This window comes from Bombus vancouverensis, chromosome 4, assembly GCF_051014615.1.
Source record: "Bombus vancouverensis nearcticus chromosome 4, iyBomVanc1_principal, whole genome shotgun sequence".
Taxonomy (NCBI): domain Eukaryota; kingdom Metazoa; phylum Arthropoda; class Insecta; order Hymenoptera; family Apidae; genus Bombus; species Bombus vancouverensis.
In genome coordinates, this window is record NC_134914.1 from 17883484 (window position 1) to 17898205 (window position 14722).

The window sequence follows — 14722 nt, forward strand, 5'->3', positions numbered from 1 at the left end:
ATAAAAACGAACTCGTGTCACATATGTGTACATATGAAATAAAAAAGGTGAACTTTTTGCAAGAATTACTTAAGCGTAATAATTTGAATCGCTACACGAGCACTTATAATTTGCGATAAATAACTTCCGGCAAGTTCAAAAACAAGTGGCGATATTCAACGTCGATTTTCAATTCTACGGTTTCATAACCCATTCTCGCGCGGATGCGAGCACAAAAGGGAAATTTATTCAAAAATAAAAAAATAATAGAAACAAACGACCCAGAGAAAAAGTTAAAGATGCCAGACGCAGAAGAAGAGGAAAGAATAATATGCGAAGTAACTGCAACATCTGACACCAAATTTCGCTGCGATATGGAGCAGTTGTCTAAAAATGCAATTAAACTTCGAAAGGTATATCGATCTATTTTTCTAAAAACGAGCGAAAATGAAAAGTTGATTATCGTTCGAAAGATCAATGACGAGAGCGGAGATGCGCGAAAGGTATTGGAATTAATGGCAACGAAGTCAAAGATTCGTCATGAAAGGAAGGAAAGTAATTGTCAGGTTATTAACGAATGCCAACTGGAACGGCCTCAGAGTTTCTACTTCGCGAAGATGAAAGAGTTTGCAAATAACTTACCCGCAAATACCCTGTTACCTGTACGTAATTTCAAAATGCATTATGTCGTTTCTAACGTATAATAAACGTAACGTATCGTTGCATGATTCAACGTTTAGGAACAGGAAGAGACCATACGAAGTTTAATATCGGCTGGGTTACGATACAAGTACGCGAATATTTTCGAGGAACAAATGCTCGAAACGAAGATACGTTATTACGAAGCGATGCACGATTTAGCTGTGAAAAGAGTAGTAGCGATCGAATGTCAAGATGTGTGTAATGTAGATTTAGAACAAATTCCTCCGTACAAACTCGCTGGACGGACAGAATTTTATTCAAAGTATTTAAAACATCGATGCGCAATTAGAAAAAAGTATTATTTACCTCATAAATTGATGAGGAACATTGTTGCAAAAGCTCATATCTTAATGCCAGAGTGGATTTGTAATTTTGGCCGATATCGATTGGATTTTGATTATCTTGATTTCAACAGGTGATATATGTAATGATTGTATAGTTTTTAAAAATTAATACCCGAACTGAACAGCGTTCCGTTCTTATCCCACACACGTTAGCGTATATCGAATAAAACTTAACCAATGAACGTTAATAGCCTTTCGTAACGGACAATCGTAGGTTCTTGGATTTGGTGGAAAACGATACGAAAAAAGGCGCGCTGATGATCAGTAGTACCTATTACAGCGACATCGTGCGATTAATTTCTCAACCCCGCTACATTTACGACGTGCCTCAACCCTCTTTGCCAGACTTTCTCAATTGCGCTAATAATTTGCTCGCGCTTCAAGTGGTCACGCGCATGATAAACACTATTGAATACTTGCTTCAAGTTTTAAAAGACAAACAATCGGTGCCTTTATTCAAGGTACAACAATTTATTTGAATATTTCGAATTTTTATCGTTCGATCGATTGGTATCGATCGATAAATCGTTCAAAGACAACTACTGCTGCTAACTTCGTAAAGTATGATTGAAGATCATTATTCAAATATGCAATTGGCAATGAGTCGAAGAAATATTCATTGATATTTTTGCCCTGCAGTTACAATTAAAATGCGAGAACAACAAGCTATTTCTTAGTCCGACGATGCGTGAGATATGTCACGCATTTCATAGCATAGTTGATCAAATTAGTCATGTCGGTCAACAATTACCGCCACTGGATTCTTGGGTCGGTGTAAAGATTCAGTGCGAGAACATTAAAGCTGTATTACCAGAACTATATCTAGAAGAAACGCATCGACGTCTCGCAGAGACTTTACAAGATACTTTTCAACCTTTCAATAGTTACATTGAAGAATTGTCTAATAAATTTCAAGTTGTTTTCGATCCAGAAACGCACAAAAATATCGTTGCTTACGTTAGGACGGGACGCACGTTTCAAGAATGTGTATCCAAAGTTGAAGATTTTAACCAATTCATTCGAGAAATAAATGGCATGGTACACTATTATGCACATACATAGATACACATATGACACAACATTTACTTAATTTGGAAGAAAGTAATGGGAGTTCACGAAATCTAGTTTTATTCCAGCCGGATCACGAATATTTTTCGATCGGAATAATTCATCAAGTCGCAGCAAAAGCAGGACTTCTTTATTATACGGAAGAAGTACGTAGGCTAATTATCGAGAAGTTGGTCGAAACCCATCGAAATTACAATCTTGAAATTTGCGATACGTTCGAAATGATCAGAGAACGTGCTTTGAACATTCCTCATACTACTAAAGAATTACTCGAATTAGGTAAATTTCTTAAATAAACGTTTTTAAATAAGAAGATTTTTTAAGTAAAAAATCTATTGGATTGGGGTTAGGTAGAAATAGAAGAAAATTTGTAAATGTACCAGACAGAAAGGAATTAAGTGATATAATTTCCTTTCAGGTGAATATATGTTAATTGCTGCATCAACGTTAATGAGATCGTTAGAAGAAAAAATTACTTTATCGTTGCGCATGATGGCGTCGTTAATCGGGATGACAGCATTAACCAAAGATCATATCGAATTAAATAACACCACTATTCATTGGTTAAAGCGGATAAGACCGGTATTCGAACAGAATAGCGCAGCGTATGAGCAAATTAAATTTGAATTAGAGGAGAAACTTCAGAAAAGAATCGAAGATTTAAACGCGGATGTAGAAAACATGTTTCCTAGGTAAACCCCTATGATAGGAGAATTGCTTGACAATTTTGAATCTCTTGTAATATATATTATAATATTGTATCATTATTTTGCTGATTTTAGATTGCAAATTATGAACGATATGGATGACGCAAATCGAATACGAGATTATATAGAATATATGCGAAAGTTTGCGCGTGATTTAGATCGTATGGATGAGAGAATAACATGCATCAACGACGAGGAGAAACTTTTCAAATATCCTCTCTCGCAATATCCACGAATCAATGAATTGAAAGACAATATAATGCCATATTATGAATTAATTTATCGTGGCTATCAGTGGCAAAGACATCGAGATGTTTGGTTAGATGGTCCGTTTGAGTACTTGGATTCAAACGATATCGAAAATAAGGCAACTGATTATTTTACTAATTTTAACAAAATCAGTAAACAGTACAAAACAAGAATAAAGTTAGAAATCGCAATGAATTACCCGCATAGGTAATGGATACAATATCGAACGTATTTAGTTAATAAAGATATCGAGTGTTAAGGGATCGCGATATTTTCGTTAGTTTCAAGGGATCGCCAGACGAACCGGACCCTTTTCAACAGCCGGCGCCCTTAAAGCTTTGTCATCAGCTTATCGAAGATATCAAGTGGTTCAAGGTGATTTTTAAGACACGATAGCCAGCTGTTTGTCAAGAATATTTTCTTACTGCCATTATTCTTAACGCAGCAATATATACCGTTGCTAGCTGTTTTTCGAAATCCCGCGATCCGGCAAATCCATTGGGACGAAATGTCGGCTATAGCCGGTTTCGATCTTACTCCTGATGCCGGAACAATATTTCGAAAAATTATAAATATGAATTTAATGGAAGACTTGGAAAAGTAACAGAATTTTTATTACTTTCATGCTTTTTTCTCTAACGTATTATAAATTAGATATTTTCCACTCTGTTTTATACAACAGACAGTTGATTTAAGTTTATATTCGATCAAGGTACGAAACGATAAGTATAAGCGCAACGAAACAACTTATGCTTGAGGAATTATTAGCAAAAATGATCGGCGAATGGGACGATGTACTATTTACCATTTCGCTTTATAAAGACTCAGGAGTAAACATCTTGACGCAATTAGATGATATTTATGCTCTATTGGAGGAACATATTATAAAAACTCAAACAATGCGAGGTTCCGCGTTTGTCAAACTTATCGAGGAAGAAGTTAAAAATTTTTACTTTCTTCTACTTCGAATACAGTCAACGATCGAAGAATGGACCAAAGTACTTTCAGAAGCTTCACGGCATATTCCCTTTACGTTTGTAGATATAATTTTTACATTTCTACATTAGGTTCAAGTACAATGGATGTATTTGTTACCCATCTTCTCAAGTAAAGATATTGTAGCACAGTTGCCCGATGAAGAAGTACTGTTCTCTCAAGTCGATAGAATATTTCGTAGCGCAATGAGCGGCGTTGCAAAGGATCCTCGTGTACGAGAAACTGCCGGTTCCGTAAGTTTTTGAATCGTTGTAGTAATCGTAACGTTAAAGTAACGGGACTATTTACACAGGTGGGTCTTCTAGAAATCATGCAGGAGGCTAATGAATTAATGGAAAAGGTAAATGATGGAGTACTAAACTACTTAGAGAAGAAGAGACTTTTCTTCCCAAGATTTTTCTTTCTGAGTAACGACGATATGTTAGAAATACTGTCTGAAACAAAAGAACCCTTTCGAGTCCAACCCCATCTTCGAAAATTATTCGAAGGGATAAATAAGCTGCGGTAAACTATCCTCGTTGGATGTTAATGGTTAGGAACGCGATAACAATTTCGATTTTCTAATAAAGTATAATACGATAGATTTGACGAAGATATGGAAATATGTTCGATGTTTAGCGAAGATTATGAAGAAGTTAGAATGCAAGAAAAAATTTCAACCATTGCCGCAAGAGGCTGCGTAGAACGATGGCTTATTCAAGTATGCGATCACAACATATTTACAGGAACAAAATTCGAATCGAATATACAACGGTATGCAACCTGTCTCGAGGTTATAGGTCGAAGAACAAATGTCAATATCTGTAAGGCATGAAATCCTTATGAGCTACCTTGATTATGAAGTTAATAAACGGGTCATATGGGTATGTATATGGCCTGGTATGGTCGTCCTATGCGTTTCTCAAATTTACTGGAGTATGGAAGTTCAAAATAGTCTCATGACCCATATTCCTTCGACAATGGAAACACTGCATACTAAACTTAGATCTCAAATCTTAGAGATGGTTGAGTTAGTCAGAGGTACACATGGTTCGCTTAAAGCATTTGCTGTTATTAAATAAAACGTACCATCCTTAGGACAATTATCGAAGCAAAATAGAACTACGTTGAATGCTCTTATTACTCTGGACGTGCATGCTATGGATGTGGTAAAATCATTGATCGACAAGAAAATCATAAACGAAACGGATTTTGATTGGTTAGCGCAATTGCGCTACTATTGGGAAGATGATGTGTTTGTTAGAATTATATATACAGCTGTGGCTTACGCATACGAATACATTGGAAATTGTCCTCGCCTCGTTATCACTCCTCTGACAGATAGGTAAGAAAGAAGGTGTTGAATTGTCGGAACAAATTTAACGGGACTCTACTCCATAGGTGTTACCGCACTTTAATCGGTGCATACTCGTTACACTTGAACGGTGCACCGGAAGGTCCAGCTGGTACCGGTAAAACGGAAACGACGAAAGATTTAAGCAGAGCTATAGCGATACAATGCGTAGTTTTCAATTGCTCCGAAGGTCTCGATTATAAAAACATGGGAAAGTTCTTCAAAGGTCTTGCTTCGTGCGGAGCATGGTCTTGTTTCGATGAGTTTAACAGGATCGAACTAGAAGTATTATCTGTAGTTGCACAGCAAATGCTTTCCATCACCCAGGCAGTACGAGCTAAATTGGAAACGTTTGTCTTCGAGGGCACCGAATTGAGGTTAAATCCTGCCGTTTACGTTTGCATCACAATGAACCCTGGCTACGCAGGTCGTACAGAGTTGCCAGACAATCTGAAAGTTCTATTCAGAACTGTAGCAATGATGGTACCGGATTACGCTATGATCGCTGAAATATTTCTTTACTCCTCTGGATTTAGTAGCGCTCGAGAACTCTCTACGAAAATCGTGACGACGTACAAGTTATGCTCCGAGCAACTGTCCACGCAATCTCACTACGATTATGGCATGCGAGCTGTGAAAACAGTCTTAACAGCCGCGCAAAACATTAAACTACAATTTCCAGACGAGGATGAGTCCATGCTTCTGCTTAGATCCGTGATCGATGTGAATTTACCAAAGTTCTTGGCTCACGATGTTCCACTTTTCCAAGGTATCGTATCCGATCTGTTTCCTGGATTGGAACTTCCATCTCCAAGTTACGAAGTACTTTTAAGAGCTGTTTACGAGGTTGCTGACAAATATAACTTGCAACCAGTGGATGGTTTTCTCCTAAAAATCATACAAACGTTCGAAATGATGATCGTTCGTCACGGATTTATGCTCGTTGGAGAACCATTCGGTGGGAAGACCTCGGTTCTCCATACCTTGGCCGATGCTCTAACTTTAATGCACGAACGGGGCGACGAGAACGGAGCGACGACGAAATATTATACGATTAATCCAAAGTCTATAACGTTAGGACAGCTGTACGGATGTTTCGATCCGGTTTCTTCCGAATGGACGGACGGTGTATGCGCTGTTATATTTCGAACGTATGCCGCCGAAGACTCACCGGATAGAAAATGGATTATTTTCGACGGACCGGTCGATGCACTGTGGATCGAGAACCTGAATACCGTTCTCGACGACAATAAAAAACTTTGCCTAACGTCCGGTGAAATAATACAAATGTCCAACGTGATGTCCATGATCTTCGAAGTGATGGATCTTGCACACGCATCGCCCGCCACAGTGTCCCGTTGTGGAATGATATACGTAGAGCCGCGCGTTCTTGGCTGGCAGCCATTCGTTCAATCTTGGATAAATAAACTGAATCCCGCGTGGAAGGAAGGTCAAGAGAAAAATATTCAGGAACTGTTCAATTGGTTGGTGGACCCATGTTTGGAATTTATTCGAAAATCCTGCCGCAAAACCATCAGTGCTGGTCAAATTCACGAGGTTGTATCGACGATGACTCTTTTCGAAATGTTGATGGAAGACGCGGTAGAACAGAATCCAAAAACGTACGATCAATTCATTGTACCTTGGCTACAGGCATCTATACTAACTTCGATAGTTTGGGGAGCCGCCGGTACGTTAGATTACGCATCCCGCGTCAAATTCAACGCGTTTTATTTGACTTTCTGGAAGAACGAACAGAAGGAACACCCGCTTCCCGAATTTCTCATCGAATCCCTGATCTCTATCCCAACAGATGAATTGATTCACGATTGCTTTTACACGTATCGAGGACGAGGAGCGTGGAGACGTTTCTCAGACCTGGCAAGGCAAGAAGAGTATTCGGATACCGGAAGCATCGTCCAATTAATGATTCCTACCATCGACACAGTAAAATATCAAAATCTGTTTTTAAAGCACGTTAATCACCGTAAACGTTTTTTATTGTATGGAGAGACAGGGACCGGAAAAAGTTTCTACATCAAAGATTTGATCATGAACAAGTTAAGCGAACAAGAATATCTACCAAATTTCGTTACATTCACTCCGCATATTACGGCTGCACAGACGCAGGAGCTGATCGTGTTAAAATTATACAAGAGACGCAGGAATCAATTTGGTCCTTTGTCGGGCACACACTGCATCGTATTTATCGATGATGTCAACATGCCTGCGAAAGAAACGTTCGGTGCCCAACCGCCGATCGAGCTGCTCCGGCAATTTTTCGATCATAAAATTTGGTTTGACCTAAAGCAACCGGAAATAATTTATATATACGATACGATGTTCATCTGCGCGATGGCCCCGCCAGGCGGTAGTAGACAAGAATTATACCAAAGATTCCTGAGGCATTTCAACCTGTTTAGCATCGACAACTTTACCGAGGATACTATCATCAGAATTTTTACAAATATCGCGTTTATCGGATTGCAACGGAATGGTTTCACCACAGCTGTTATGCCGACCATCATGGAGATTGTAAACGCGACTATGAACATTTTCCAGGACGCTCAGAAAGAACTCAGACCGACACCAGCGAAGTCTCATTATCTCTTCAACTTACGTGACTTTTCTCGGGTGATAACTGGTTGCACGATGATCAACGAAGAGTCCGTGAATTCGAAATCGGATTTCACAAAATTGTGGGTTCATGAAACTCTAAGGGTCTTTGGCGATCGTCTAATCGACACAAACGACCGACAATGGTTGTTTTTAAAGATCAAAGAAGTAGTTGGAAGCAATCTGAGAGAGTCGTTCGACATGGTGTTTGATTATTTACCAAAATTTAACGACCAGTTAACGGAGCAAAGTCTACGGAGTCTCGTATTTGGTACCTTCATGGATATAGATACGATTCCGAGCGATCGTCGTTACGAGGAAGTAAAATCGATGGAGGAATATTCGGAAGTAGCAATTTCTTGTCTCGAGGAATACAATCTTACACACAGGCACAAGATGGATATCGTTTTGTTTCGTTACGCTTTGGAACATCTCGCGAAAGTCTGCCGCATATTGGTAATTCCTTGTGGCAGTTTACTAATGGTTGGCGTAGGTGGATCCGGTAGACAATCGTTGACAAGATTAGCCTCCAATATGACCGGTCTCGGTATTTTCCAGCCAGAGATCGGTAGCGCATATGGCATACAAGAATGGCGGGACGATATAAAGAAGGTTCGTTCTTTAATCGAAATGAGATAATTAAATGGAATCCTGATAATAACTTGATAAACGCATGTGTTATATTTGCATGGTTTAGGTGCTCATGAATTCCGGCGGCGCAGGCAAAGATTTCGTGTTCTTACTCACCGAAGGACAAATTAAAAGTGAAATTTTCCTGAACGACATCGACAGTTTGTTAAATTCAGGCGAGGTGCCAAATCTATTTACTATCGAGGAAAGACAGGAAATTATTGAAATGGCACGGTTACCAGCTCAGGGTGGTGATCGAAATTTAGACATATCGGTACTCTCGATCCTTGCCTTCTTCGTGAATCGTTGCAAAGAGAAGTTACACATAATGCTATGCTTCAGTCCCATCGGGGACACCTTCAGAATTAGACTTCGACTTTATCCGAGTCTCGTGAATTGTTGCACGATAGATTGGTTCGATGTATGGCCAGAGGATGCTCTCGAACAAGTAGCTCTACGCAGCACCACTGCGATCGATATCGATGAACAAGTGAAGTTCAACGCAGTGATCGCGTGTAAATTTTTTCACGTTTGCGCCAAAGATATTAGCACACGATTTTACAATGCCACGGGTAGGCAAACTTACATCACAACAGCTGGATTTCTCGATCTCATACGAACTTATGCAGAACTGATGAAAGAGAAACAAGAAGCACTTATTCTCGCGAGGTACGCGTTCGGAATAAATATTCAGCGAAACTGAAAAAGAATGCAAATTTAAGACTACCCACTCTTTCTTTCTCTTATATCTTATACTTTCTTCTTGCGTATCGCAGAGATAGATATATCAGCGGATTGGATAAATTAGAATACGCGGCCGAACAAATTGGTCGAATGAGAGTAACGCTTTCGGAATTACGGCCTCAACTTGAAGCGTCTGCCAAGGAGACGGCCGATACTATGAAGAGAATTGAAACCGAGAATATCAGCGTGGAAAAGGCAAGAATCATGGTAAAGAGAGACGAAGATGTAGCGAATGTACAGGCCGAAATAGCGAGAAATTTGAAGACAGAATGCGAGGCGGATTTAGCGCAGGCTTTGCCAGCTCTAGAAGATGCAATAGGTACATAGATATATATATATACTCGTAAGCATCTTGCGCGCGGTTACGCTTTTCATAGATTTTAGTCACTTTACATTTTACATGTTCGTAGCCGCTCTAAATACTCTAAAGCCAGCAGACATAACGGTTGTAAGGACAATGAGAAGTCCTCCAGCCGGGGTGAAACTCGTAATGGCTGCGGTATGCGTGATGTTAAGCATACCCCCTCTCAGAGTTGAAGATCCAGTTAGCGGTAAAAAGGTACTCGATTACTGGACTCCAAGCAAACGTTTATTAGGTGACATGAAATTTTTGGAGACTTTACGGCAGTACGATAAAGATAACATTCCACCGCACATAATGCAGGTCATATTGTCAGTTACTGTTTATTCTCCATAGCAGCTTGTTTGCGTAAATATGATAAGCTTGACTCATAAAAAGAACCTTGGCAAATACAGGAAATCAAAACGACGTACATGACCGATAAGAACTTCGAACCGAAGATTGTAGCTAGGGCATCATCGGCTGCCGAAGGTCTCTGCAAATGGGTGAGAGCGATGGTTTTATACGACGAAGTGATCAAAGTAGTTGGACCGAAAAGAGCGAAGTTGGAAGGCGCGCAACGAGATTACGAAAATACTGTTAAATTTTTGAACGAGAGACGCGAAATGCTGGCCGAATTGACCGAAAGATTAGAACTTCTTAACGAACGTTTAAATGTAACTCTCGCCAAGAAGATCGAGTTGGAAAACGAGGTAACAGAGGCATAAACGGGTCGTATATTATGCTAAATGCTAATTGCAATTCCATAGGTGACAAACTGCAGAAATAAGTTGATTCGTGCGGAAAAATTAATTAGCGGCTTGGGAGGAGAAAAAAATCGTTGGATGATCGCAGCAGCGAATTTACAAAGTTCTTACGATACTTTGCCAGGAGATATTTTAATTTCCTGTGGCATGATAGCGTATCTAGGACCGTTCACGTCTAACTACCGTATCGAAAACTTGGAAAAGTGGATAGTCTATGTTAACAGTTTGAATATCCCATGCTCGAAAAGTTACGATTTCGTTGAAGTACTCGGCACCGAGATAAAGATCAATTCTTGGAATATATTTGGGCTACCTCGAGACTCGTTCTCCACCGAGAACGCCATTATCATGGATAATTCAAAGAGGTGGAGTTTGTTCGTTGATCCTCAGAGTCAAGCGAATAAATGGATTCGTAACATGGAGAAGCAAAACGAACTTGAAATCATCAAGATAACGGATAAGGATTACATGAACATCATAGAACAAGCACTAGAGTATGGTAATATATGTACATATGTATATGTATTATTTGACAAATATATCGTCACAATTCATTCTTACTGTTACTTTATGCACCTGCGTTTAGGAAAACCAGTATTAATAGAGAACGTTCTTGAAGACTTGCCACCGCCTCTTGATCCGATATTAACAAAGGCGATATATAAAATGGGTGCCTTGTGGTATATCACGCTTGGTGAAAAGTCAATTGAATACAGTTTGAGGTTTAGACTGTATATTACGACGAAACTACGCAATCCGCATTATCTACCAGAAATTTTCAACAAAGTAACCGTGATCAATTTCGCGTTAACGATCGGTGCTTTGGAAGATCAGTTGTTAGGTATTGTGGTTGCAAAGGAGAGACCCGATTTGCAGGAGAAGCGAGAATATTTAATCGTCCAAAGTGCCGCTAATAGACAAGCTTTGCAACAAGTGGAGGATAATATTTTGAAAACTTTATCGGCGTCAGGAGCTAGCATATTGGAGGACGAGGAAGCCATAGAAATTTTAGACTCGTCCAAAATTCTCTCTATCGATATATTTAAGAAGCAAGCTGCCGCGAAGAAAACGGAGGCACAAATCGAAGAATTCCGACAAAATTATAAGCCCATCGCAAGACATAGTTCCGCTCTCTATTATACGATCACCGATCTACCCAATATCGATCCTATGTATCAATATTCTTTGACTTGGTTTATCAACTTATACATCAATTCCATCGATACTGCGAACAAAAGTAAAATTCTCGAAAGAAGACTCGCGTTTCTGCGAGAAACTTTTACTTACAACTTGTACCAAAATGTCTGTAGATCTTTATTTGAAAAAGACAAGGTAAACTTACATACTATACTTTCTTACGATATAATTGAGTTGAAAATTTTGATATGTGTCATCTCCCCGATCAGATTTTGTATTCGTTTGTCTTATATACGACAATTCTAATATCGGAGAACATGATCACGAGAGAAGAAATGACATTCTTTCTATCTGGAGGCGTCGCATTGGCTGCGATACCAGACAATCCAGCGTCTAACTGGCTTCCACTTAAATCTTGGGGAGAAATTTGCAGAGTTCATATATTACCTAGCTTCGCCAATTTTCAATCAAACTTTATCCGCAATTTAAACAGATGGAAGCAGTATTACGATTTATCGAATCCGGAAAACTCACCGATACCAGACCCATGGGAAAAGAATTTAACGCCTTTTCAGAAATTGATCGTCACAAGAATGATCAGAACAGACAAAGTGATGATCATGGTAAAACACACAGACCATTATCCCCCTTCGTCCTTTTATTTATCCTCTTATACTTAATGCGAAAACACTAAAACGTTCTAGATACAACGATTCGTCGAAGCTGGAATTGGTTTGAAGTTTGTGTTACCGCCACCCTTTGACATCTCCAAATCGTTCGCAGAATCAAGTTCTCTAATACCATTGATCTTTATTTTATCTCCGGGCTCGGATCCAATGGAAGCGCTTACGATATTCGCAGAGAACATGAACTTCCATGAAAGATTTCGTTCGATTTCCCTCGGTCAAGGTCAAGGGCCGATCGCTCAGAAGTTGATAAGACAAGGACAAAACGATGGCGAGTGGGTGTGCCTGCAAAATTGTCACTTAGCTGCCTCTTGGATGCCTATGTTGGAAGATATCTGCGAACACTTCGATCCTTCGAATACACACAGCAACTTTCGTCTATGGCTTACTAGCTATCCTGCCACTCACTTTCCAATTACAATCCTACAAAATGGTGTCAAAATGACAAACGAACCTCCAACTGGATTGCAGAACAATATTATGAGGTGAATTTAACAAACTATTTAAACATAATCCATTAACTATCTATGTTTCAAACGTCCACAAATGAAACGAATAAATAAAGGAATGCTCGATTCAACCACTAGGTCCTACAAAGCAGAAGCTACCAAAACCATGGATTTATTTGATACGGAACCCAATAAAAAGAGAGCGTACTCGAAGTTGCTATATGCCTTATGCTTCTTTCATGCTGTAATACAGGAAAGACGAAATTACGGCGCTCAGGGTTGGAACATAAAATACGGTCCGTCAAACGCCTTTTTCTATTTTTTTACTTTAACTTTTCCTTTCATGTTCCTAAACTCAATAGCATCATACCTAAATGCTTGCAATGAGAAAAACTGTATAAGATAATTACATGCACAGGTTTTAACGAATCAGACCTTCAAATATCAGCCCAACAACTTCATCTATACATAAATGACTACGAAGATGTTCCTTTTAAAGCTATTATATATCTAACCGGTGAATGTAATTACGGTGGTCGAGTCACGGATGATAGAGATCGACGATGTCTAAACACGATATTACAAGATTTTTATAATCAGAATGTAATTACGGACCCGAATTATGCCTTCGCGGATATTGGATCTGAATACACTTTACCAAAGAAGTATTTCTATTATTTTTGCTCAGGCTTTTATCGCCGTAGAGTAAAAAGAGAGAAAGATTAACGTGCCGTTTTACATGCACGTAGGCACGAATACGAAGATTATATAAAACAAATTCAAGGAATTCCTTTAAATCCACCGCCAGAAGTACTTGGATTGCATATGAACGCAGGGATTACGCGGGATCTTGAATTGTCGAATGAATTCTTTGAGTCCATGATGTTAGTTCAAGGAACAGTGACGATAGGCGATACTACTAAGCAAGACGAAATGTTATTGAACATAAAAGATGATATTTATAACAGAATGCCTGAATTGTTTGATATCGAAGAAGCGCAAAAACAATATCCTATTATGTACATGGAATCCATGAATACCGTTTTGATACAAGAATTGATAAGGTATAATATACTTTTACATGAGATTCGGGAATCTCTCGATATGCTAGAAAAGGCGGTAAAAGGATTAATAGTGATGACTCCTGCGTTAGAGGTATTATGGAATCCAATGGCATTATACAACTATAATATTGTATATTTGGCGATAAATAAAATATGAAATATAATTATAGATTCTAGCTAGTCATATATTAAGCGCAAGAATTCCACCATCTTGGGTACAAGCATGTGCTTATCCAACTTTGAAACCATTGCCAAACTTTATCAACGATTTTCTTGACCGGTTAAGCTTTTTTCAAAAATGGTTAATACAGGATAAACCGAAAACGTTTTGGATATCTGGATTCTCGTTTGTACATGCTTTCCTTACGGCAACAACGCAAAATTTCGCGAGAAAATACAAGATACCCATCGATAGAATTGATTTTGATTTCGAGGTTTTACGATAGTTACAAACATATCTTTTATCGCGGTGAGGAGGATGTTAAGTATTTCCATCGTCATTTGTTCTAGGTACTTCCTACGTATGAATTACATACATCCCCAATTGATGGCGTTTACGTTTACGGAATGTATTTGGCCGGCGCAAGATGGGATATACAAAGCATGCTACTCGCTGAAAGTTATCCAAAAGTTCTTTGGGAGCCTATGCCAATCATTTGGATGAAACCAAAAGTAGTGGATTCCATTCATGTAGGAGAGCGATACGAATGTCCTGTTTACATAACTTCCGCGCGTTTTGGTGTTCTTAAGACGACCGGACATTCAACTAATTACGTGTTATCGATCCTCTTAAATACGAACTATCCTGTTAGTCATTGGATTAAAAGAGGACTGGCTCTCCTTTGTCAACTCGACAATTAAACAATCTCTCATAGTGATCTTTATCGCTAAACTTGTATTTTTTAGCTAGT

The 14722-nt window shown here is 39.0% G+C and overlaps 1 protein-coding gene across 1 annotated transcript; it reads left to right on the forward strand.

The window, feature by feature from the left end:
* The first annotated feature begins 278 nt into the window (after window positions 1-278).
* Dhc62B (Dynein heavy chain at 62B) lies at window positions 279-14672 on the forward strand. Its single transcript, XM_076617824.1, is given in 28 exon segments — window positions 279-641; window positions 720-1096; window positions 1240-1486; window positions 1665-2063; window positions 2162-2372; window positions 2512-2785; window positions 2876-3256; window positions 3331-3424; window positions 3495-3649; window positions 3762-4047; window positions 4117-4278; window positions 4338-4549; window positions 4628-4745; window positions 4825-5369; window positions 5426-8606; window positions 8692-9293; window positions 9401-9687; window positions 9779-10032; window positions 10125-10421; window positions 10479-10974; window positions 11062-11807; window positions 11882-12235; window positions 12317-12783; window positions 12886-13043; window positions 13166-13412; window positions 13497-13902; window positions 13982-14245; window positions 14322-14672. Coding segments are annotated over 28 exon segments (11934 nt in total).
* Window positions 14673-14722: the final 50 nt, after the last annotated feature.